General features: G+C 40.0%; 1 protein-coding gene across 2 annotated transcripts in view; it reads left to right on the top strand.

Annotated features, from left to right (window-relative positions):
• Positions 1 to 4110: 4110 nt before the first annotated feature.
• The window catches only part of CAP2 (cyclase associated actin cytoskeleton regulatory protein 2), a 154780-nt gene continuing 131257 nt past the window's right edge, over positions 4111 to 27633 (top strand). The window contains exon 1 of one of the 2 annotated variants that reach the window (XM_054698331.1): positions 4111 to 4230. Coding sequence is in view for 1 of the 2 variants with exons in the window: in XM_054698330.1 (XP_054554305.1) it covers positions 4207 to 4226 (20 nt within the window). In the remaining variant the exon portion in view is untranslated. The remainder of the gene's footprint in view (positions 4231 to 27633) is intronic. The other variant, XM_054698330.1, reaches the window with a different exon arrangement.

The raw sequence follows: 27633 nt of genomic DNA on the forward strand, positions 1-27633 counted from the left end.
TTCTGCTGATCACCTGCAGGAGGTATAGGGAATGGAAGGTATGGAAGTATCAAGTCAGACCCCACCATTTACTATCATGTAGTCAATTACCAATCCTCATCCTGGAAAAATGACTAATAATGGTATCTGTCTTTGAGGCTACTTTGAGGATTAAGAAAATGGATGTATGTGAAGAATTTGGGCCCTCTCTGGTGGCTCAGGGGTTAAAGGCAGTACTATCAAGCTATCACCAGCCTCTGCAGCATGAGTTCAATTCCCAACCAGGGAGCTGACCCATATGGTGCAGCAGACCTCTCCTGTCTCGCCCGCTGCTCCCCTCAGAAGTGTATTTCAGCCAGTCTGCCTGTTCTGCTCCCTGCTCTGTCTCTAGTGAATCCTCTCACCCCCAACACCTCTGGCTTACACCCCAGTTCTTGTATGCATAAATAAATAAATATTTTTTTTACAAAAAAGAATTTGGACTGCAGTAGGCACTCAAAAAACAGTTCTTTATAGCATAAAGGTCAAAGATTAACTCAAAAACTGGTCCAGAGAAGGTCACACATTAGGCAAGAATCCAGGAACGATCCACTCCAATTAGTGTAACTCGGCCTTCCTTCTCCAAAGACAGGAATCTGAGAGCTCTTTGCCTTGAGACTTGGTGAGAGGTAGAAGTCAAAGAGGCAACCCCCAGGCCCTAAAGCCTAAAGAAGCAACCAATGAAATTAACATCAAATTTCCATGAGCATCTGTGACAGGTTCCCCTGAAGCAGTAGTCCTCAAGGGGGTGCACACACATTTCTGATGGTTCCTCCAGATGATGTGTGAAGTTCCCTATAGATTTAAGCACAAGTGAGGATTGAAGAGATAATCTCACAGCTCTAAATAAATGTGAGTCTCTCAACCAGGATAAATTATATCCCAGAAAATAGAAGCAACCAGCCCATGAATTTGTTAAGTAATAGTCAATAATCCTTAAGGGATCTTGGAAAATGAAATGCATGCCAAAAGGTTAGAGAAAATGTTATCTCTTCATATTCATAAAGGGAATATTCTGTGAATTGTCAATCTATGCATTTAGCAAAAAGCCTAGGCTAGGGCTTCGCTGGTGATGCAGGTGGTTGAGCGCAGCACTGAGAAGCTGTCTGCAGCCTCTGCAGCACTGGTTCGATCCCCGCCGGCCTCGGAGCAACCCACAAGGCGAGCAGACCTCTCCTGCCTCACCTGCTGCTCCCCTCAGCAGTGTATTTCGTCAGTCTGCCTGTTCTGTTCCCCGCTCTGTCTCTGGTGAATCTGTTATAGGACAGGGAGAGGGGCAGCCCAACCCCGCAAACCTGCCTATTCTAAATGGGTCTGCCATCCGCCGCATCAACACAAAACATATGACACTTTAATGGGAAGGATCTTTAATAAAAACTAGGAAGCAATACAGGTGAGGCAAAGAGTCTAGTTTCTAGATGAAGCACCCAAAGTGACCCGTCCCCTCGTGGGTAAAACTCCATCCATATGGGGTCGGCCCAGAGCAAGGCCCCAAAGCCTGCCACAAGTCTAAAACATCTTCTAGTGGGACCACAGAAAAGGGTCACAAACAACCGGACAAGCCCGGAAGGAAAGAGCAAAATCAACATCCAGATAAAAGCTGCCATTGTCACCTCCCCACGGGTCTCACCCACATCTGTGTCACCCAGTCCACGACCAAAAGACAAGCGCAGTTTCTTTACTTGTCTCTAGGCTCCACGCGCCTCCTCCAGGTCTCCTGGCTCCATCCTGCTTCCTTCCTCAGTCTCCTCTGCAGCTTCTCCTCTTCCTGCTCAGCTCCACCCTCCCTTGGGTGGGGCAGGGAAACTCCCCCTTTTCCTGGGGACCACCCTGTTGCAAATCTTCTCACCCCTGCATCTCTGGCCTGTACCCCTGCTCTTCTATTTAAAAAAAAAAAAAAAAAAAAAAGCCCAGGCAAAATTCTAGGAACTGTTATTAAATAGTTGTTAAGTGCTTGAAAAATAAAAGAGAATGGACAAAATTAAAAGGATTGATGTTTTCTCTCTTTAAAGAGGGAAAGAATGCAATGGAACAAAGAAAGTTTGTTCAATAAATGGTGCTGGGAAAACTGGGTCACTATATGCAAAAGAATGAAGCTTGACCACTACCTCACATCATGCACAAAAACCAAGTCAAAATGGATTAAAGAACTAGTCATAAGACCTGAAACTATAAAATATATAGAAGTAAATATAGGTGAAACACTACATGACATGCACCTCAAAGACATCTTTACAGACACATCACCTAGTGAAGCAAAGATAAACAGCTGGGACTACATCAAATTAAAGAGCTTCTGTACAGCAAAAGAGAGATAATAAACAAACAGACACCCCACCGACTGGGAGAAAATTTTTGCACACAACACTAATGATAAAGGACTGATCACAAAAATCTACAAAGAGCTGAAGAGTCTCAACAAAAACAAAAAATGGGCAGAAGAGCTAAAAAGGAACTTCTCCAAAAAGGAAATGCAAATGGCCAACAGGCATATGAAAAAATGTTCAGCATCACTTGTAATCAGGGAAATGCAAATCAAAACTACAATGCGATACCATCTCACATCAGTGAGAATGGCACATATTAAAAAAGCTAGCAACAACAAATGTTGTTGAGGATGTGGAGAAAAAGGAACTCTCCTGCACTGTTGGTGGGAGTGCAAACTGGTCCAATCACTATGGAAAGCTGTGTGGAGGGTCCTCAACCTGCTAGAGATAGAGCTTCCATATGGTCCAACAATTCCACTCCTAGGTATTTACCCAGAGGACATAGAATCATTCATTCAAAGGGGCACCTGCACCCCAATGTTTATAGCAGCACTATTTATAACAGCTAAGCTTTGGAAACAACCCAACTGCCCAAAAATGGATGACAGATCAAGATGTGGTACATATACACCATGGAATATTACTCAGCAATCAAAAAAGACAAACTCATGCCATTTGCAGCAACATGGATGGCGCTGGAAGGGATCATGCTCAACAAAATAAGCCAGAAAGAAAAAGAAAAATACCGGATGGTCTCACTCATAGCAGGAATTTAGAAAACCACAATAAGGGGCCAGGAAAAAGACTAATTATAATAAAGTAAAAATTAAAATCTACAAGCAACTATAAACCAGAGATGGGGGGTGGGGTGTAGGAGGGATATTAAGGCCAAAATAAGGGGGTGGGAATTGTATGGGAAATATAACCAAGATGAAAATGCACATATTGCGCAAAAATGAAAAATGATGTAAAAATATATAAAATAAAAATAAATAAAAGTCCCCCCCCAAATAAAATAAAAAACACATTTCTTAGTTTGAAAAAAAATATAAAGAGGGAAGGAATATATAGAGCAGAGCTTATCAAATTTAATGAGCCCGGGAGTCAACTGGAAATCTTGTTAAGTGGCAGATTCTGATTCCATGGATCTAGATTAGGTTTGAAGTTCTACCTTTCTAACAAGTTTTCAGATTATACTCATTCTGCTTGTCAGAGGATCACACCTTGCACAGCAAGACTTTAGAACACTGTCATGTACTCTTGAAAGAAATTTAAATTAGAGAAAAATATTCATTAAGATCCTTAAATGTGCATGCCTTTTAACAGAGCAATTCCATCTCAAGAATCAACACTGCATGCTTTCTTTTCTGCCTGAAGATAGAAGGATATTTATAGCAACACTGTTTATAAAAGTAAAGCATTGGCAGCTTCTTATATGTCCTTTAACAGTGGAGAAGCAAAGTAAATTGCAGTCAATTCATCACAGGGCAGGATAAGGGGCACCCCAGGAGCCCCAAACCTGCCCATTCAAAATAGGTTCTGCCATCCACCACATCAAGATAAAGCGTACTCTAGTGTGCAAGACCATTAATGAAAAGGAACTTTAATACAATTTGTGTGCAATGCAGAAAAGACAAAAAATAAAGTTCCCAAATCAAACACCAAAGTTATCCACCCCCTCATGGGCAAATGCCCAGCCAAATAGGGTTGGCCCAAAGCAAGGTACTTTAGCACAGTGGTCCCCAGGAAAGGGGGAGGTTCCAGGTTTTCTGCCCCACCCAAAGGAGGGTGAATGTGAGCAGGGAGAAGAAGCTGCAGAGGAGACTGAGGAAGGAGGGAAGCAGGAAGGAGCCAGAAGGAGACCTGCAGGAGGCACATGGAGCCGAGAGACACGTGAAGAAACTGCGCTTGCCTTTTGGTCATGGACGGGGTGACACAGATGTGGGTGAGACCTGTGGGGAGGGGACCATGGCGGGTTTTGTCTTGATTTTGATTTTGCTCTTTTCCTTCCGGGCTTGTCTGGTTGTATCTGCTCTTTTTCTGGGGGTCCCCCCTGGAAGATGCTTTAGACTTGTTGCAGGTTTGGGGCCTTGCTCTGGGCCAGTCCTGCTTGGGTGGACTTTTACCCACGAGGGGACGGGTCACTTTGGATGCTTGATTTAGAAACTAGATTCTTTGCCTTTTCTGTGTTGTTTCCTAGTTGTATTAAAGTTCCTTCCCATTAAAGTCTCATATGTTTTGTGTTGATGCGTGGGATGGCAGATCTATTTAGAGGAGGCAGGATTGCGGGGTCTGGGGTGCCCCTCTCCCTGCCATGTAACAGATGTGGTGCCCAATGTATTTAGGACAGAGCCATCCGTGGTTAGTCAGCCCCATGGGGAAAGTGGGCTTCCCCATGGCACTGGCTACCATAAGCACAAATGTGATTTTTGCTTCCTCTAGTGTGTTTGCTTCATATGTAGATTTGCTGTTGAAAACTGGCTTGGGCTTTGCCAAGATTCTGTGTGTCTGTGTGTAATTTGTTTGTAGTGACTTGCTAAGAGATTTGATTTTGTGCAAATTGTTCTGTGCAGCAATTTTACTCAAAAGATTGGGTAGTACGTTGGGCCATGTGGCCAGGTCAAAGATGGCGTCTGAGGCCACTTGGCAGCTGTTGTGAAACTCAGAAGTTCTTGTTGCTAGGACTTTGGACCTTTTTTCTTTTTGTGATCTCTGCTGTCTCATTAGCATTTCTAAAGGCAATAATGATTCTTCAATGATATGTTGCTTTGTCTTCCACTACTTGCTGACCTCTGCCTGAGGGGTTTGCAAGGTGACTGTGGAGCAGTGGTGTTTAAATTAGCAAATGTATGCCTGGGTGTTAAGGAAAGAGTAGCCTTCAGCAGTAACTGGTAATTGCTGGTAGCCTTGATGGATTCTTGGAGATAACTTGAATTTTTGCAAAGTCTGGATCAGAAAAATTAAAAAGATTTTGTCTGAGTCTCAAAGAATTTGTTCTGGGCCAATCCTGCTTGGGTGTAACTTTACCCCCAAGGGGAGGGGTAACTTTTGGAGACTGATTTAGAAACTATGTTCTTTGCCTTTCCTGTATGTTTACTAATTGTATGAAAGTTGCTTCCCATTAAAGTCTCACATGTTTTGTGTTGATGCGGCGGATGGCAGAACCCATTTAGAGCAGGCAGGATTGCCTGGAACAGTTCTGAGGCCCAAAAACCTGCCATAAGTGTAAGGCACCTCCTGGTGAGGACCCATCGAAAAGGGGGAGAAGCACCCAGCACTTCTGGGACAGAAAAAGCAGAATCAAGATACAAGCTGCCATTGTCACCTCCCCTCGGGTCTCTCATCCACATCTGTTTCAACCAGTCCAGGACCTAGAAGCAAGAGGCAGCTTCATATGCCTCTCTGCTCCATGTGCCTCCTCCAGGGCTCCTTCTGGCTCCATCCTGCCTCCTTCCTTCCTCAGTCTCCTCTGCAGCTTCTTCTCTCCCTGCTCAGCTCCACCCTCCCTTGGGTGGGGCAGGGAACCTGGAACCTCCCTTGACCCCCAGGGACCATCCTTTAAAAAAATCAAGGACTACTTTGAAGCCATTAAAGAGTGTTTATTAAATGTCATGGTAGATCCTCAGGTATTTTATTAAATGAGATATTATCAAGTCCTATTTTTTAAGGAATCAAAATATGTAGGTTGATATATACACATGCACATATCTAAGAAAATATACAGAAGTGTATCAATATAGTGTTTTCCTGAGTCAAAACAGAACTAGAGTAGGAGTGAGAGGAGGGATCCTTCATTTCCAGTCATTTTCCTTCTCTATTTTATACAGTTTAGCAAAGAGAATTTGTTAGGGGGAAAGGCTGTCCTAAAGCTAATCCCATACAGGCTTTGTGGACTCCACCCCCACCCCAGGCCAAAGCCAAAGACACTGGGAACTCCAAATCCCATCACCACCAAAGGGAAGGTAGCTGGGACCTGAGGGTGGGGTTCAGCAGCCAAGTGGATATAAAAAGGCAGACACGTGGGCTTTGGGGGGGTCCCCCACTTTGGCTCTCCGCCAGCTCGCAGCGACCGGCCAGCTCGGAGAGTGCCTTTGGGTTTCCAGGTCGTCGGATCGGGTAGGACGCATTAAAGACTTTATTTCCCTATTTTCTCCCTGAGTTGTACATTTTCCTTCTTTCCTTTTCCCTTGTAAATAAACCTTTTATTAACCTTTTGTGTGTGCCTGTAGTGGAGTATTCATAAGTCCCTTTAAAGCGCGCGGATGAGGACCCACAGGCAGGAGGAACCCGTTCCATATCGGGGTTGCTCTATAACAAATTCATTTACAACATGTGTGATTGCTTTAATAAGAAGGTTAGAGGTGGTGGGAGTCATATGGATTCCTTGGGAATATGTTCATACCTGCTGTCTAAACACCTTTTTTCTCTACTCCTCCACCAGATAAGATTTCTGATACCCAATGCGGTGGTTTTCCACCAAGCTGACACTGACTACCTACCTAGAGTAATTGTAATGGCAATTCCCAGGGAAAAGGGAGGCTCAGTTTCCCAGCTGCACCCTAAGGAAGGGTGAAGCTTGGCAGGGAGGAAGCAGAAGAAGAAGCAGAGGGTGAGGAAGAAGATTTGGAGGCGCACAAGGTGCAGAGAGACATGTGGAGAAGCCAAAGGTGCCTCCCAGCCTGGGACTTGTGCCAGGACTTGGGGGACATGGAAGGAGACACTTGAAAGAGACAGAAACGAAGATGAGAGACCCACAGGGAGGCTGGCAGTGGCAGCCTTTATCTTGATTTTGATTTTTCTCTTTTCCTTCCAGACATGCCTGGCCCCTTCTGCATCTTTCCTATGGGTCCCACTGGAAGGTGCCTTAGACTTGTGGCAGGCTTTTGGGCCTCAGCGGCCCTGATTTGGGCCAACCCTGTTTGGCTGGGCATTTGCCCACGAGGGTATGGGTAACTTTGGGTGCTTCATTTGGAAACTATAGTCTTTCTTGTTTCTTTATGGCACACTAATTGTATTAAAGTTATTTTCTACTGAAGATCTTACCCACTAGAGTAAGTTTTGCCTTGATGCAGCAAATGGCAGAACCCATTTAGAGCAGGCATGTTTGGGGGTACCAGTGATGTCATTTTTGGAGTCTCTTCCATCATCAGGATGCCCCTCATTCTGCCCTGTAATATTAGCACTGACTCCCATAGGCTAAGAGTTCAGTTCCCCAGGTTGCCCTACCTCAGATATAAGTCACAAGTTTGGGGTTCCAATAAATTAGTAGCTCCTAAAACATGCTTCTCAGGTTTTCTAGAACAGCTCACAGTACTCAGAAAAACAGCTTACCTACTAATACTGGTTTATTCCTAAGAATACAACTCTGGACAGTTATGTGGAAGAGTTGTGTAGGGCTAGATATGGTGTGGAGGGGGCAGTGGCAGAGCTGCTGTGCTCTCTGGGTGCACCATCCTTCCAGAACTTTAGGGTATTCCCCAACCTGGAAGCTCCTTGAACCCCTTCAGGTAGGGTATTTTATGGAGGCATCATTAGATAGGCACTATTTATTAAAGCACTGGTCATTAATCATTACCTCAATTTCCACTCCCTCCCCCTCTGGAGATCAGGAAGTAAGACTCAAAGTTCCAACTATGTAATCACAATATAGTTGGTCCCTCTGGCAACCAGTCTTTGTCCTTACAGGTTTTCCAAAGCCCCTCATTAACATAAACTCAGGTGTGTTTGGTGGGCCTTGTTATGATAACAAAAGATAACTACTCCTCCTCTTATTGCCTCAGTTATTTCAGGAACTTTGGTTATTTCAAAAACCAAATATTAAGGCAAAAGATGCTCTTCTCACTCCATCACTTAGGAAATTGCAAGAGTTTTAGGTCTGGGGCAGGAACTGGGGAAAAAGACCAGATATATGTATTTTATTACATCACAATATCATAATGTGCTTATCAATGGATTAGACCCAAGAATAATAAGGTAGATTTGTAACTGTTTGAAACTACCAAATCCAGATCCCTTTTACCAGGAAGAGAGGTCTCTTGTGGTGTGCTTTGGAAGTCGGACACTTGGTCCTATTTTTAAAACATATTTACTGTGACTTTCACATAAAAAGAAAAAGGCATTTTATCAAATTTTCAAATGATGTGAGACTGGAAAAAGTAGCTAATTCATGGATGATAAAAGGAGGAATTCAAAAATATCCTGACTGACTGGAAATGTTGATCAAATCCCAGAGAATGAAACTGGTTTGGGATAAATATAAAGTCCTTCCACTACATTTAAAAATCCAGTAACACAAGTACAAAATGGGGGAGACAGTTTAACAAAATCTCATCTGATGAGGTTGGGGATTTTAGTTGACTGATAGTCTTGTTAGGGGGAAAAGGCGGTCCCAAAGCAAATTCCATACAGGATTTGTGGACTCCACCCCCACCCCAGGTCAAAGCCAAAGACACTGGGAACTCCAAATCCCATCACCACCAAAGGGAAGGTGGCTGGGACCTGAGGGTGGGGTTAAGCAGCCAGGTGGATACAAAAGGCAGACACGTGGGCTTTGGGGGGTCTCTCCATTTTGGGCTCTGGGCCAGCGCGGAGCCTCCGGCCAGCTCTGGGAGTGACTTTGGGTTTCCAGGTCGTCGGATCGGGTAGGATGCATTAAAGACTTTATTTCCCTATTTTCTCCCTGAGTTGTACATTTTCCTTATTTCCTTTCCTCTTGTAAATAAACCTTTTATTAACCCTTTTGTGTGTGTCTGTAGTAGAGTATTCATAAGTCCCTTTAAAGCGCGCGGGTGAGGACCCACAGCCAGGAACCCGTTTAATATCGGGGTTGCTCTATAACAGCCTGAATGAGCTAAGCATATAACTGCAAGGCCACAGACATTTGATTATACTGTTGAAAAATTTCCTTGAGATCTATACTCAGGCCAAAAGGAAATTCATGAAAACAAATTTCAGGTCAACAAGGAAAACTGTTAACCTGCTTAATAGTGAAATGAACTGCTTGGGGATACCCTGAGATTTTACTAGAGATTTACTAGAGATTTTCAAGCACAGAACAAGGGACCACTTGCTGGATGAGGTAGAAAAGTATCAGCTAGGTGACCTTTACGGCCAATTTGGGGGTTCTAAAAATGTTTACTTTTATGCCATAAACCAATATTTGATGTGATTTTTAACTTTTAAAAACAAGATAGGCAAAGAATAGGCAGAAGATCTAAACAGACACCTCTTCAAAGAAGACACACAGATGGCTAACAGGAACACACACACACACACACACACATACACTCCCTCACTAATTATCACAGAAATGCAAATCAAAACCACAGTGAGATACCACCTCACACCCATGAGAATGGCCCATATCAAAAAGACCAGAAACATCAAGTGTTGGCAAGGGTGTGAAGAAAAGAGAACTCTTGCTCTCCGGCAGAAATGCAAACTGGGCCATTCCCCATGGAAAGAAGTATGGCAGTTTCCTCAAAATACTAAAAATAGATCCACCATGTGATCCAGAAGTTCCATTCCTGGGTATCTATCTGAAGAATACAAAAACAGTAATTGAGGGGGACACATTCTTTGTAGCACTATTTACCATAGCCAAGCTGTGGAAACAACTTAGCACATCTGCACAATGGCAGAAGAATGGATAAAGAAAATGTGGTATATACACAATGGAATTCTGCTCAGCTACAAAAAAAAAAAAATCAAATTCAGTTATTCATAATATGATTAGGACTGGAAAGGGTTATGTTAAATGAAATAAATCATAAAAAAAAATATTGAATGATTTCACTCCTTTGTGGAATAGAAAGAAACTAAACCAGGAGAAAACGAAACCAAAATAAACCCTCAAAATCTACCTCCAGAACTGAGATTAGCAGGGAGAATGGTGGGGTATGGGGTGTAAAAGGGGAGGGAGTAGACTATGGTTGACAGAGGTAGATTGGTGGTGGATGTGGTAACATACATCTGAAGACGCGTGGATCTGTACCCTTAAAATATATAATCCAACATTATTCCAACATTCCAACATTAATCCAACATATTCCAACATATTCCAAAATATATAATCCAACATTATTCCAACAAAATAAATAATATAAAGTAAAAGTAAAAAAAAAAGTAAAAACCAGATATATCTTAACAAAAATTGTATTCATTTGAACAATTGAGCCAACAATGATAGTCTTTTAATAGACATAAGAAGTTCAAAAGCTGACCCAAGCATTTTCTGTCTCATTGAATATTGTACACAATTTTTATTAATGGTATCATCTTATATTATAAAACAAAAATAGATGATGAACATCTGATTTCTTTTTTAAAACATATTTATTTTATTTATTTATGCATACAAAAGCTGGGGTATAGGCCAGAGATATAAGGGGTGAGAGGATTCACCAGAGACAGAGTGGGGAGCAGAACAGGCAGACTGAAATTCACTGCTGAGGGGAGCAGCGGGGAGACAGGAGAGGTCTGCTGCGCCATGTGGGCAGCTCCCAGGCTGGGGGATCGAACTCCTCCTGCAATGGCTTGTGATAGCTTCATAGTGCTGCGACTTACTCCCTTGCACCACCAACGAGGCCCATGAACATCTGTTTTCTAACAATTTCATTACCAATGAGTGCTTTGGTGAAGGGAATAATAAAAGAATAACAAAAAAATAAGATAATTAGCATGGAATGCGGTCTGTACACTGGAATTTTTTTAAATGTCAGCAGGTGATTCTCTAACAGGAAAGGGAGAGATTCCCTGCTCCGCTCTAAGGAAGGCTGGAGCTGAGCCTGAGGGGAAGGGAAACAAACAGACAGAGACTGGGAGAAGGCAGGGCGGAGCCCACTTACAATTCCAATATGCTACAAAGTTTGAGAACCATTGCTTCCTTGTTTTTTGCTTCTTTCTCATAAAAATGATTAGCCAAAAAAAAAAAAAAAAAAGAGAGAGAGAAAGAAGAAAAAAAAAATTGTGTTCCTAAAGCTATAGTATCTTTTGTGCTCAAGCACGGTCTCACCCTAGTAGGTGTGTGTAAAATGTTTTTGCATTCCCTCATCCTTGTACCTTGACCTTAATCATTCAAGGGGCCCTTCTGTCAAGGACAGCTCTTACTTAGCATCTGAGGTACCTCCCAGAGGTGGTGGTTTAGCAACGCCTCTAAAATACTTCTATAACCCTGACAGTAGTTTTTCGTAATATTCCAGAAACAAAAAGTCCTCACCTCCAAGGCAATGGAGACCAGAGCTGCAGATAAATTTTCTTCCCACACTATTCCTCAGTGGAGGCCTGTAGTGTCCTGTGCTTGCCAACTTTACTCATACTAATGGGGATCTTGCTGCTAAAAGATTTTCACATTGGTCTTGTACATAATGACTCTGCCATCAATTTATTTTTTTAAGCATTCCCCCCTCACCAAAAAAAAAAAAAAAAAAAAATCAAATTGTTATCCTGATTTTTTTCATAGCTTAATTTTTACAGGCTAAAGAATTGCTATGGGCTGCCTTGGTGCTGGTGTTGATGTGTTGTATCAAGTTAGGAAAAATACAAATCTTCAAAGAAAAACCAAGTAGATCCATTTTGGGGATTCATTTTGAGCACGGGAAGGGAGGGATTTGTTTCTGTGTATGAATATAATTCTGTCACTCTAAAAATTGACTCAAGTCAGCAGAAGCTTGCGAGTAGTTGTTTAACTGCCCTCCAGGAAGGGGAAAAAACTGATTTGTCAATGTTTATGGTATAAATACTCCCACCATAGCTGACTTCAAGCTGCCAACATAGACACCACTGAACTTGGAGTTGGGAAGAGAAACTAATAGGCTCTGATGAGTCAAGCAAGCCTCCTCAACTTAACATGGGGGAACAAGTTTAGTTGGGTGTTTAGAGTAAAAAAATAAATGCCAATAGCATTTGACACCTGGAATGAATCTTTCTTTATAAAAGATTTCACAGAGCTGTTTAAGGCTGGTTTGGGCCTGACACAGTATAATAAAGAAGTATTTGTTTCTTTTTCCTGTCCTTTTGCCAACTGTCTAAATTTGCTTTCGTAATAAAAAATATTTTAAGAATGAGAATTGCAGTTATTCTAATATTTATCTTGAGATTGTTCCATCATTGTGAAGTTTATTCTGTATTTTTATATCAAAGAAAAAACTTGAAAAACAAAGCTATGTGACTGTAAGAAGACTGTTATATATCTTTAGAAAGATTTATATTAAATATACCAGTGATAGCCCCATAAAATATCTACATAAATAGTTTGATCCAACTCAATGTAATGAAATCTGTTATTTACGGTTGATATTATTTGGTGGAAAAGAAAAAAGTATCCGAATTGCTGCACTGGTTATGCTAATACCCATTCCCAACCCCTTTGCCCTATCTTACACTTTCCCACATTCCCCTGTAGGTAGTCTGGAGAATTCTATGATTCAAAGATCCTGGGCAATAATATGTAAGTTGAAGCCTACTTAGAGTTTATGGGGGAAAGAAGAACAGACACAACTCTTGGCATCATTGTTCCTCTTGCTCCCTTCTTTCTGAATTGAGTGTGAATATAAAGTGCCTAATGGCAAGCTAGATCCTGAGGCAACTAGCATGAGAATGAAGACCAGCACCATTCTGGAGAGAAGAGATGGGATGAACTCAGACCACGTGTACCAACTATTGGCTCACCTTGGAACGTCCACATCTAGACATCTTGTGCTATAAGAAAACAATCTATTTTGTTCTAATAGCATCATGGAAGTACAATTTACATATCATGACATTCACCTAGGACGGGTATGCAATTCAATGAGTTTAGTAAATTAATAACAGCACATTTAACCATCACAATGCACTTGACCCCTTCAGTTCATTTTGGCAAATCCCATTCCCAGCACTGGTCCTTTAAATACTGAGCAACTTTGTGACTATAAACTTACCTTTTTCTGGACCTTTCATATAAATAGAATCTTGCAATATGTGGTGTGAGAAGATTTGATGTTTCTCAATGAATTCAGTTTAAAATTACCAGGCAAAACAACTCTTCTGTGAAATTTATACGTTATTTAAGTGGTTCTGAGAACAACTAATATTTAAATTACAAGTAATGTCAAGATGCTTTGTATACCTCCTGTTCTGCCAAAAGTTAAACCATAGAGGAAGATTTCTATTCACACGCCAGTTTTCTGAGGATATATTTTCTGATCTTAAACTAAAAGAATTCTATAAATGCCTTCCAAGTGATGAATATGTTCTATTAAAATCATATGATTGTAGTTTGAAATCAATATTTGGCAGTTCTATCGGTGTAAAGAGCCATTTTCAAAGATTGAATGCACAAAATCTCACTACAGATCAGCTTAAGATGACCATTTGCAATTGACATTAATGATAGGGAGCACTAAATTTGAACCCCAATTAAGTAAAATGTCATCTCAAAATGAATGTCATCAAAAAGAATTCCATTCTTTTTTTTTTTTTAAGATTTATTTATTTATTTATACAAGCACTGGGTACAGTCAGAAGCGCGGGAGGGTGAGAGAATTCACCAGAGCCAGAGCGGGGAACAGAACAGGCAGACTGATGAAGAAATACACTGCTGAGGGGAGCAGCGGGCGGCAGGGGATCGAACCAGCGCTGCAGAGGCTGCAGGCAGCTTCGCAGCCCAGTGCTCAACCGCTGCACCACAGGGGAGGCCCAAACACAGAATAATTCTTAAGTAAACTAATTATTTTTTGCAATAAATATTGCAATGGCTCGTCCTTCATTGTCAATTGAACAAAAACTTACTTGGGATGGTTCAACATATTAAAATTAATTAGTACAAGACAGTAAGTTAAAAAAGTGAACTGATGCAGGAAAAGTGACAAAATTCAGCAAACTTTCATGAGAAAAATACTCAACAAGAGAGGAAATAAAAGGAAACTATCTCATATTATGTCATATATGAATAAGCAACAACCAACTTAACATTCAATGATGAAAGACTGAGAGCTTTTCCTCCAAAATTAGGAACAAGGTCAGAAAGCCTGCTTTTGTTACATCTATTCAACACAGTGTCAGAAGTCCTAGCCAGAGCGAGAAAAAGAAATAAAAGGAATCACCAAATTAGAAGAGAAGAAGTAGAATTATCTGTTTCACAGACAAGCTACGGTATGTGGAGAAAACCCTAATATTTATACATATATATGCATGCACACACACATGCACATAAGTGTTTAGGCTAATAAATTCAGCAAAATTGTAGGACATAAAAATCAACAATCAAAAATCAGTTGCATTTTTGTACATTAAGAATGAAAAAGATAGGGCCTCCCCTGGTGGCGCAGCAGTTGAGCGCTGGGCTGCGAAGCTACCCACAGCCTCTGCAGCGCCAGTTCGATTCCCGGCCACCGGCGAGGGTCCCACAAAAAAAAAAAAAAAAAGGATGAAAAAGATAATTAAGAAAGTAATTCTACCTATAATAATATTGAAAAGAATAAAACCTAAATGATGGGTATTACATTACTTTCACTTTAAAAAAAAAGAATAAAAGAGTTATGGGTAAACTTAACCAAAATACAAAATACTTGTACATTTAAAAATACACAATATTACTGAAATAAATTTGAAAAGACAATAATAAATATAAAAACAACCGACATTCATGAGTTAGAAGACTAAATGTTATAAATGTTATGATGTCAAAAATAACCAAAACGATCTACAGATAAATTGCAATTCCTATCAATATCCCAAATATTTTTTCCAGAAAAAGAAAAATACATCCAAAGTTCATATAGAATGTTAGGTGACTTAAAATATCCAAAATAACTTTGTAAAACAGAAAGTTGAAGATCTCATATTTCTTGATTTTAAACCTACTACAAAGCTACACTAATTAAAACAGTGTGCTGCTAGCATAAATAGAGACACAGAGATCAATGGAACAGAACAGAGATTTTTGTGTGAGCTTTTGTGCTTGAGTTCTTCCATTTATCATGTGATTTTCAAGATTGTGTTTTGAATCAGTACATTATTTTTTGGGGGACTGAATAATATTCTGTTATATGAATATACCATGCTCTGTTTATTCAATAATTGATGGATGTCTAGGGTGGTTCCATTTTTTGGATATAATGTCACTGTGAACATTAACATATACATTTTAAAGTGACAATATGTTTGCACTGCTTTTGAGTAAATTGCCTAGGTATGTGCTGTGCTATATGAAAAATGTTTACATTTTGAAGAACTGACAACTCTTTTCCAAAGTGTCTGCACCACTTTAATCCCAACAGTAATGTATAAGATTTCTACTTCTTCCATATTTCCACCAACACTTGTTATTGTCTATCTTTTTTTATTTTAGCTATTCTAGTAGCTATTCTAGCAGGTATTTTGATGTGGTTTGATTTACATTTTTGTAAAGTCATGTTGTTGGTCATATATTTATATTATTATTGGCCATTTGTACATTTTCTTTAGAGGTATATCTATTCAATTGTGTTATTTCAATTTTGAGTTGTCTATTTAATGTTAAATTGAAAGATAATTTATGCATAGATAAAACTCAGATACACGAGTTGTATTTTTTCCTGTTCTCTGAGTTGTCCTTTTACTTTTTTAATATTGTGTTAGGATTTTGAGGAAGTACAGTTTTTCTGTTTTTTAGGGTTGGGAGTTGCTTATGCCTTTGGGTTCATAGATAAGAAACTATTGTTTAATCTAAGGTCTTAAGTATTTAAATGTATGTTTTCTTTTAAGAGTTTTATAACTGTGGTTCTTAAATTTAGGCCTTTGAGTAGAGGTCTAAGTCCATTCATTTGTATACGTTTATCCAGTTCCCTAAGTAGTATCCAGTTTCAACTATTTGTTGAAAAGACTCTGCTTTCTCAATTGAATTGTCTTGTCAGAAAACAATTGCTCAAAACCATAAGCATTTATTTCTGTAACTTCAGTTCTATTCCATTGAGCTATATATCTTCTAGCCTTATTCCAGGACCACACTGCCTTGATTTGTCACTTTGTTCTAAGTTTTGAAATCAAGAAGTGTGAGTACTTCAATTTTGTGTTTCCCAAGATTAACTTTTCTGTGTGTCTTGCATTTCCATCATTTTAGAATCAACCTGTCAGTTTCTACAAAGAAAATAGTTGAAATTTTCATAGGGATTATGTTGAATCGATAGGTTTATTTGGGGGTACTACCATTTTAACAGTATTAAGTTCTTTATGCATAAATATGCAATGTCTTTCCATTTACTTAGACCTTCCATAATTTCTTCCAATATTGTTTTGGTGTACAAATCTTTCCCTTCTTTTGTCAAATTAACTTCTAAATATTTCACTGCATTTTATGCTACTGTAAATGCAATTGTGTCCTTAATTTTATTTTCAGGTTTTCCTATTGCTAGAAATAAAGTTGATTGTTTTTGTAGATTGATACTTTATCCTTTTACCTCACTGACTCATTTATTACCTCGAATTGTTCATTGTGTGGTTTCTTAAAATCTTTTTATATTAAAAATCATGTCATCTTCAAATTGAGATAACTTTGCTTCTTGTTCAATGTAGATGCCTCTTTTTGGAGTTCTAGTGCACAATTTTTTTTTTTAAAGATTTATTTATTTATTTATTTATACAGGCCCTGGGTACAGTCAGAAGCGCGGGAGGGTGAGAGAATTCACCAGAGCCAGAGCGGGGAGCAGAGCAGGCAGAAGGACCGAAGTGCACTGCTGAGGGGAGCAGCGGGGGCAGGAGAGGTTTGCGCGCCTTGTGGGACCCTCCTCCGGTGGCCAGGGATCGAACCCGCGCTGCGAGGCTGCGGGCAGCTTCGCAACCCAGCGCTCAACTGCTGAGCCACCGGGAGGCCCCACATTTTTTTTTTTTTTAATTAAAGTGTAGATGCCTCTTTTTTTTACCTTGGTTTCCAAGGTTATGAATTCCAGTGCATGTTAAACAAAAATAGTAAAGACAATTTTTCCCTTTTTCTGATTTTTCAGAGAAATCTTTGATGATTAAATATGACTTTAGCTGGAGGCTTTTTCATTTATGTCCTAAATTTCAGTTATTTGACTCTAAATTTATTCCTTAGGTTTCTAAAATACCATGTAAATCCCTTCACAACTAAAATGACAAATGGACATTTCCTCAATCTGAAGATTTTCTCAAATGGAAATTTCTTTCTAGGTTAAATTTCTTTAATCTTAAAATTGATGACTCTGTTAAAGGTTTTACTTTTTTGTTACTTTTTAAAAAAGATTTCTTTAGTTGTGCAAACAAGAACCAGGGTACAGGCCAGAGGTGTGGGGGGTGGTGATTGAGAGGATTCACCAGGGACAGAGTGGGGAACAGAACAGGCAGATGTACTGAAATACACTGCTGAGGGGAGCAGAGGGAGACAGGAGAGGTCTGCTGCACCATGTGGGTTTCTCCCTGGTGGGAGATCAAACTCGTGTTGCAATGGCTGTGGATAGCCTCATACGTTGTGTCTTAAGCCCTTGCGCCACCAGGGAGGGCCCTTTTTTGTTACTTTTAATTTAAAGACAAATTTTAAAACACTTTCCAAACCAAGAATCAATTTAAAATATGAGCTGATATTAATATCATTATTTAGCATATGATACTCATGCACTAGACTACAGTCACATTCTTTTATTCTTTTTTCTTTTTTTAAAAAAGATTTATTTATGCGTGTAGGAGCTGGGTTGTGAGCCAGAGGTGCCAGGGGTGAGAGATTTCACCAGAGACAAAATAGGGAGCAGAACAGGCAGACTGACTGAAATACACTGCTGAGGGGAGCAGCAGGCAAGTCAGGAGAGGTCTGCTGCTCCATGTGGGTAGCTCCCTGGCTAGGGATCGAACTCATGCTGCAGAGGCTGTGGATAGCTTCATAGTGCTGATATTTAACCCCATGTGCCACCGATGAGGCCCACTTTTTATTTTCTAAGAAAAATAGAGGACCTTCAAAGGGAGCTGAATCTAGCAATCTGATTATTCTTTTCAGAATACCAAAAGGTATTCTATGTCATCATTGTCTAACAATTCCCTTTCCATAACCCCCTGCAGGATGAATCCCACTGTGGGCGCATCTCACCTTGACAGTCAGTAATTTATAGTAATCTATCAATTAACAGGCCATAAGACATTTGTCCACTCAAGCATCATCCCCCTTTATTTTCAGTAGAGCTGTTTCATTGTGAAGTTAAGTAGTCTTTTCATCCCTCATTGGGTTGGTTCAAATGCAGGAATGCTTGTATAACTTTCTCATTCTGGGAATTGTTCTAAGGTACCACCAGGGACCACTTTCCTGGACTCTTCTAATGTTACCATTTCTTGGACTTTTTTTGTTAACTCTGTATTTTCTCAGTTACTTGCATTTCCAATGTCACTTTCCTCCTTTTGTGCTTGAAGAGTTCATTGATCCTGGAAATCCAGACTTCAGAGATTTTATGTGATTTAGGTCAATTATCATTTCAGCAATTTTTAAAAAAAGATTTATTTATTTATTCATTCATTCATTCATTTATACAAGCACTGGGTACAGTCAGAAGCACGGGAGGGTGAGAGAATTCACCAGAGCCAGAGCTGGGGGCAGAACAGGCAGACTGATGAAATACACTGCTGAGGGGAGCAGCGGGTGGTAGGAGAGGTCTGCACCATGTGGGACCCTCACCGGTGGCCGGGGATCGAACTGAGCTGCAGAGTTTGCGGACAGCTTCACAGTCCAGCGCTCAACCACTGTGCCACCCGGGAGGCCCTCAGCAATTTCTTAAGGAAACTCTATTTCTGTTCTTGAGTACTCTTTCAAGCTCAGACATACACTTCTCATTGTCTGCTAGACATGCTTACCTGGCTGTTCTCCGTTCACCTAAAATTCAGCCGATCTAAGAGTCACCTTACAGTCCCTTCAACAAATTTCACTTCACCCCCTGGTGGTGCAGGGTTTAAGTCTCAGGGCTATCAAGCTGTCACCAGTCACTGCAGCCTGAATTCAATGCCTGGCCAGGGAGCTAACCCACCTATGGCACAGCAGACATCTTCTTACCTCTGCTCCCCTCAGCAGTGTATTTCAGTAGATCCGCCTGTTCTGCTCACCAGAGAGGATTTGTGAATCCTCTTACCCGCCCCCACCTCTGGCCTATACCCCAGGTCTTACATGCATAAATAAATCTTAACACAAGAGGAAACTCTAAGGAGAAACAAAACCTTCATTGACCAGGTCATAGTGAATTCCTTAGGTGTATGCAGATGCCAAAATGTTTCACTTTATCCAATTTAAATATGTGTAATTTATTTTGCACCAATTATCCATCAATAAAAGCAGCTAAAAAAAAAACAAACCCTAATAATATCTGAAAAGTGTTTCACTTCCTTGCTATATAAAAATATTACATAAATAAGAAACCACACCTGCCTGTTTAGACTGTTAGATCTGCGGTGTTTAAAACTCCAAGGCATTAGATGATGAGGAAAGAATGTCAGAGATAAGTTGTTCAAATGATATAATCCTTCCCTTCTCTCGACTCTATTTCTTCTGCAATCTATTAGATTCCCAAGTGCTGGATTGTTCAAGAAATGTAAACACGAGTCACACAGGGTTGCTGCGCACTTGAAATGTATCTAATGGGGAACTTGATTGTTTATTATCTTTTATAGAAGATATTATCTTTTATAAATTAAAAGATATTTTTTGTAAATTAAAAGATATTATCTTTTATAAATTAACTAATGAGCTTAAATATAAAGATATATAAATATATAATATATAAAATATTAATATATTTAACATATATTTTATATTTAATATATAAATATATTTTATATACAATAGATAATATATTTAATATATAACATTTTATATATTATGCAATATTATATATTAATATATTAAAATATATTTATATAAAATATATTTATATTTATATTAATATATTATATATAATATATATATTTTATACATATATATATAATCATTGTTCCTTTTTGTACAATGTTTGCTTTCTCCTCTCAGGTGGAGTCCCCATAGAATTCCCACCACCAAGTCACCTGTGCACCATCACCAGAGTCCCTTGTACTTCCCACCCCATGGTTTGATCCCTCTCCCTCCCCCTCCCTTGCAGAATGTTAACTTGAATTTAAAGTGTAACAGCCACAGGCAGCTAGTGGCTACCATACTGAACACAACACTAAAGCAATTGCTGCTGGGAATGTTTTTCATTGTCCTTGTTTCCCTGTCTGATATTTTCATCTTTCTGTCCTCATCAAAGATTAACAAAGATGATTCCCAGCATAAGTGGTAGAGGCTTATGCTCCAGAGTTGGGGGTTGGTGGTGATGGGACAGATGACACACCTGAACTTTTCAAATCTGACTTAGGTGAACCCCTCTATCATCACAGGATGTTCTTCTGGATAACATTGCTCTCCAGAGCATTGATGAAAGCGTTTGAACACGACAGGGTTGAACTAAGGTACAAAATGAATTTGCTGTCTGATTACTTCCAAAGCACACAGAACAAATGCTGTAATGAATCAGCCATCATCGAGGGTGTTCAGAACACAGCCTGGTCATCTTGGTTCTTATACCAGGGAAGGGCGAGAACTGGGACTCTGGCATGAGAGCTGGATTTTATGTGGATAGTTGAAAAATTATCTACAGAATGTCCTCTTACATAATGAATAAGCTTCCCTCTATGGTAAATGCCAATTTTCCAGTGGACCATGGAAAATTGGCTATTTTTGACCACTCTGTGGGAGGTCATAGAACTCTTACTTGAGCTTTGAAGAATCCTAGAAAAAGCAAATCTGTATCAATATTTGCTCCAGCCTGCAATCAGTTGTCTGTATTTGGTGAGTGGGAGGGCAAAAAAAATCTCTCAATATATTTGGAATTGGATCAAAATAAATGAAAAGCTCCTAATACCGCAATTTTTAAGAAATTTTATTGAAGTTCTGGTTAGACAATAATCAAGAGGATGACTAAACATTTCAGCAAGGCAACTAGTGACATTCATTGTGTTTAGATTATGAGGATTGTAGTTATGGTTACTTTTTATTGCAATTTTTATTAATGACCACATCAGAATTTATGAAAAATTCCTAACACAGGAAAAATCAGACACTAGAATCTCTTCTGAGTTACAGAAGTTAGAATAAAGAAAAATACAATTACTAGATTTTTTAATATGGGTTTTAATGACCCTAAAAAAGCTCATTCTGTAATTGAATCATCTTCTAAATAAATATATGTAATACAAACAAAAAGTTCAAGTGTATGCTTATGATTTGAGAAGGCTTATCAAACATCAAACATGTTTGAATGGCACCACACAATTATTCAGACTTTTCTGTGGTTGCATTTTTAAAAAGTATGCGCAACATAGTCTTATTTTACCGTTCTCGTTGACAAGTTTCATAAACTTGTAGTAAATCGTTCAAGACTTATCTGAATATCAAATTTTGTTTAATAAAGAATGAGCTTGCATTGCTACATCTGTGCAAAGTAAGAAATTAATCATGTTTTTTAGAGTCAACTTAGATTTAAACCCCCAGTGTTCTCTGTCCTTATCTAGTCAAAAACTAGAAATAGAAACCATACTCAGCAGAAGTCTTCACCTCCCATTTGCCACCACAAATATTGGACAGAAGTCACATGGATTTTATTTCATCCATTTTCATTTCATGACTACTAAAAGAAATCCACAAAAGTATAGCTAGGTACTGATTAAAATTTCAAAAATGCAGAATTTCACCCATTTATGCTTTCATTCTTTGTAAAACATTAAATTAAAACCATAGTTTGTGTAAGCTTCTTCAAAATTCGATTCAGGATGACGTGACCTGCCATGTGTGATAAGATAGTACACTCTCCTGTCCCCCACCCCAACTTACCCACATTCCAGCTGGTCACATTACTCCCCAGTCCTGGCTCTGTCCTCTCTGCCTGCAGAAGCTCCACACCTTACCTGCTACCTCCCTCCATTCATGTACTGCCAGATCAATCCCCAGGGATCTCAGCCTTTCTGCTGTCAATTATGTGCCTCCAGGTCTCCTGGCCTCCACCTCGACTGATCCCCCAAGTACAGAAAGAAACATGGGGAAAGAGTGGAGATAAACAAGACCCTCAGACCAAGCTGTTCCTTTTCTCCCAAGCCTGCACCACTGTGAACAGATTCCACAGCACCCAGGCAATCTTGGAAACATTAAATGAACAAGGTACACTCTCTATTGTATAAAATGCAGCTGCTGGTGGTTTACATGAGAAAGCCAAAAAGCCAGTAATGCAGAAGCTGTAAGAATAAAGACAAATGTCCAGTCTCTCCTGTAGCCCCCCACAGACCTCTGGGAGCGCAGGTGGATGCTGACAGAGGTACCTCCGCAATTGCCCCAGAAGTCTCCATGGTGTAATCCAAAGTGTGCAATCTTGGCTCTTTTTCCTTCATTCAGGAATTTCCATCTGCACGATCAAGTTCTGTTCTGACAGCTGAGAAAGCCACAGACAGCTGGGGAGTTATTTTCCCCTTTAGTCACAAGACCGTGGAGATAATCTAAGATTGGAAGTGTGGGGGAGAGAAGGAGACAAATGTTCTCTGCCTGACCAGACCTGGGCAAGATAGCTCATAGATCTTCCTGTCCTGTCTGTCAGACACCTAAATAACTCATGAGTCCATCATTTCACAAGAAACAACTGGATTCTGTGGACTAAACTCTTGAGGTGTCAGATAGAAGGATCAAGGTTTAAAAAGATCTCATTGTTTGGGTGTTTTTTCTTTTTTTTTTTTTTTTAGAATCATTACAAAATACTTAATCCAAACAGCATTGTGTAAAGAAAATCCCAAAGAATCCATGAAATTCAATAGAATTCTATTTTCCAAGAATGAGACCTAGCCAGGAAAATTAAGTTCATCCGTCCTGCTTTATTGATGACCATTGAACTGAAACAGACAGAAACTTGGAGACTGACAGTTGTTCTTTGTAAAATTTTTAGGTTCCCTGACTAGATATATACCTGATGGGAGGGCATTATTACTTTGGAATTTTCCACTTGCTGTCTAAGAGAGTCCATGAAATTGCAGATCAACTGACTATTTTAGCTGTATTATAAAGAATATTCTTATTTTACATACAGTATATAAGACACATACAATAATGAATTCATAGTGGACCCCTGATGATTATATTTAGGTTTAGATTTATTTTAAACAGTGCAAATTTCTTCTGGACAAGGCCTATTTTCCAGACTGCTCCATAAATGAGTGTTAGGTGTCACATATCCAGTTCAGCCAATGTCTATTGAGTACCTTCTATGTCCCAGATGGATGGATATTTTGGCATTTCTGTCACTTTTATAGGGGTTTGTTAACTTTGGCTAAGTTTTCAGTGGACCATACACTAGATGCCTCAGTTTCTCTGTCTTGATCATTGTTGGCTGCCCCATCTGATAGCATGAGTAGAAGCACTGGCTAGTACCATGGCTGAATAAGAGAGGCAGGAGGATACCACTCAATAAACTTAATTTATTTTTAGCTTGTGGCTATATTTTTAACTTAGAACTATAAAATGTATCACATAAAAGATATGGAAAGAAATGAAAGAATATACAATTACTAGTATGTTGGAGTAGAATGATATGATTATTTTCATGTGTTCTAACTTTTCCTAATTTTTTTTTAAAGATTTTTTTATTTATTCATACAAGCACTGGGTACAGTCAGAAGCGTGGGAGGGTGAGAGGATTCACCAGAGCCAGAGCGGGGAGCAGAACAGGCAGACTGACGAAGTACACTGCTGAGGGGAGCAGCGGGCGGCAGGAGAGGTCTGCCACTCCATGGGGGACCCTCGCCAGTGGCCGGGGATCGAACTGGTGCTGCGGAGGCTGCCAGCAGCTTTGCAGCCCAGGATGCAACCATTGCGCCACCAGGGGAGGCCCTAACTTTTCCTAATTTTTAAGGAGATTTCATTTTACTACATTAAAATGAAAAATAAATAGACTTGCCTTCTCATAAACCCTTGTCTAACCACTAGCCTCAAGCAATTTCACCTTCTCAAATCCCCTTTATACTTAAAATACAAAAGTTAAATACCATGTTGGTGACTTCTTTTATATTCACTCTGGATTCCAGTTGGCATCCAGGTTCTTAAATTCTCTTGGATTATTTCTCTCCCTTAGGCAGCCTCTGAACTTTTCTCTTCTGAATTCTGTTTACAAAGTCATTATCTTATTTCTTCCCAATAGTTGGGGTTTTCAAAAATATATCAAACAAAACTTTAAGCAATCACTTTATTTTCTGTAGTGTATTGGACAAACTTGTCTATTTCTCTGGACTCTGATTTTATTTTATTTTTTTTTAAGATTTATTTATTTATTTATACAAGCACTGGGTACAGTCAGAAGCGCGGGAGGGTGAGAGGATTCACCAGAGCCAGAGCGGAGAGCAAAACAGGCAGACTGATGAAATACACTGCTGAAGGAAGCAGCAGGCATGGCAGGAGAGGTCTGCGCGCCATGTGGGACCCTCGCTGGTGGCCGGGGAGCAGCCGGGGATCGAACTTGAGCTGTAGAGGCTGCGGGCAGCTTCGCAACCCAGCATTCAACCGCTGCGCCACAGGCAAGGCCCTGGACTCTGATTTTAGATCTAGATTTGCTTCAGTAAGCAAACCAATAAAATTATTTTCTGACTACTGATAGCATGCCATGCCCTTTTCTTGGTGAGGGCTAATGTGGCAGCTCCTGCCTCCATGGTTGGCAATGCCACTGTTGCCACCATTGCTCGCCAGTAATTGGATGAAATAAAGAGTGGCTGTACTGTGGATGCTCACAAATAGAGTACGTAAGACCCTCTTCCCCTGTGCGCTGGACTGGACAGTCAATGACGGGTAAGATCGGGGGCAGACTAAAGAAGGCACTGGCCAGCCTCATGTCTGTGACTCCTGAAGACCTAAGACAGGCGCAGTCCCCGAGGGGCTTCATCATAATAAACTTTGGCGTTCAGATCAAACAAGGCCTACAAGCCTATAAGCCCAATCTAGGCAATAAGCCTGCAGTAAAAAAAACCCCTTCTTTGCTTGAAAACAAGGCTGCTAAGAGCATTGCCTACAAACAAGCCTGATGGAATTACCTACAAAGCAGTTTAACCATTAACCAGTTAATCATTGTTTCTGAATAAGTAGTAACTTAGCAACTTGTCCATAATTAATTTTCTTACCTGACTTTTTCTATATATGTAAAAATCAGTTTCAGGAAATGTATTGTAACCACATATGCTTAGCAACTTGTAAACTATTAGCCAGAAAATTGTATTCTATGCCTAGGTAACAAGAAACATTGTTATGCTGGGAAAATAGATTTTGTGTGACCTAATGCCTTTTGAAAATGTATAAATATGCGTAATGATTTGAGCAAATTACACTCAGATTTTCACTCTCCCTTGAGTGTGTCTGTGTGTCATTCTTTCTTGTCCCCCGCCCTAATTCTTTCGACCACCTTTTGCTCGTTCTCACTCAACCCTGAGACTGTCTCGATCTCCCGCCGCCGCTGAGCTGGTCTGCGGCAGGCTAACATGTACAACTCCGCAGGTATGCCTGGCACAGGGGCACCTGGTCAACTCATGAGTAAATGCAGACTATTTGTCAAGATGTGCCATGAGAAAGAAACTCTGGGCAGTCCTTTCTTTGACATTGCACAATGATATAAAGTAAATCTGACATGAGCCTAGCCTGCTTCTACTTTTAAATATTTAAATATAGAGAGGAAGGGGATTGGAAAACAGAAAAAAAAATTCGAGAATAATTTCTAATCTAGTAACTAGACTGACTATGGATTGTATTGTCTAGGTAGAACTCTAACCAGTGACCAGAACATAAAAAGAATGCTTAGATTTAGGACCAGCAGAGTTATCTATTTCTAGTTAGATAAAATTTCATGCAGATACAATCTTATCTACAAAGTGGGTTATTAAAAGCGTGTCCTGGTTTGAGTCAGTCTCCTGCATCTTCTCAAGAGCCTTACGACCTTGGCAACTTGCAGTTAGTGAGTTACTCTTTGGACATTACAAGGTGCCCTTTACAAAAAAAAGTTACACCTAAGAGGTTAAACCTACCAAACCCAAACTTCCAGGCTGTTGAGTTCATGAGTTGCTTGCACCTATACTCTGGAGAACCAGAGTTTATATTCAAATGAGGTTTGTATTGTATTCAAATGAGACGTTCAGAAAGAAATGGCAGGAAGGAACCACTTTTCTCTGCTTTGCATAATCACTGATATCTTGATCAATTTTTAGGTATAGATAACTGCAGGAAAATGTGATAAAAGCTATGATCATCTTCTCACATAAATGCACAAAATCTAAAACATTACACACAATTCATGGAACCCACAGACTCCTGAAATCTGTCTCGAGCTAAGCCCTAAATAAGCATCTCTGTTCACTGAACACATAAAGCGTCATCTGTAGTGCCTCTGGTGCTGGGAAACACTGGTACTGTTCACCTTTGCTTTCTCATATTTATAGTTCATCTGCTGAATGTCCAAGCTCTGCTCCATTCCACTGGTTGTGAGTGGACAGAACCATCAAAATAATGACTAAGGATTCTTCAACATATGGCTTGTGGCTATATGGAAAAAGGAGGGTTGAATATTGCTGCTTCTGATTTATTTCCAGGTGCGAGAACTGTGTAACCAAGAGCAAGGTGTAGCCAAAGGAAGCCAGGGCTGTGGGCGGTGACAGCAGAGAAAGTGGGCCACGTAGGTGGCACCCAGAGGGGAGGTGACAAGGCCAGCTCTGTCTTACTTTGTAGTTGCTTCATTGAGTGAAGACAATTTCTCCACATCAGGAGAAATCAGCTCTTGGGCACAGCCCTGGTCGGTAGCAACTGGGGTGTTTTCCAGGAGGGACAAAAATTAATGGAGAAGAAAAGGCTCTTATTCATATGCAACAGTAATGACCTAAGGTGGAATAAGACAAAAATATTGCTGGCTTTGGCAAGGAAAGGGACAGCGATTCAAAGGAAATACAAGGAATAGAGAAGAATTCAAGAGGAATTTTGAGGCAGAAAGGAGAAAAGTGAATGTGTAGAAGTTAACATAACCTCAGCCTCTGGTGCAGATGAGATCATCTGCTAAGGAGAAAACAAGACAAGTCTGGGTTGGAATCCAAAGGAAAACTGAAAAGATTTAAGAGTCCAGTGTCTATTCTCTTTCCAACTCCACTACCTTCAGAACTAGTCCCACAAAGGTGCAATGTATCCATAAATAAGGATTCAGTGACCTTTATGTGTGAACCTTGGGGAAATAGCCTTGAGCCATTGAACACACATCCCTGCTTCCTTAGAACTTCCAGGTCTAGTTGGAACATGGACAATCAATGTTAAGAGAGTTGTGAGGAAGAAAAG

This window comes from Talpa occidentalis, unplaced genomic scaffold (genome assembly GCF_014898055.3).
Source record: "Talpa occidentalis isolate TD23 unplaced genomic scaffold, MPIMG_talOcc4v2.1 talOcc4.2, whole genome shotgun sequence".
In the NCBI taxonomy this organism is placed as follows: Eukaryota; Metazoa; Chordata; class Mammalia; order Eulipotyphla; family Talpidae; genus Talpa; species Talpa occidentalis.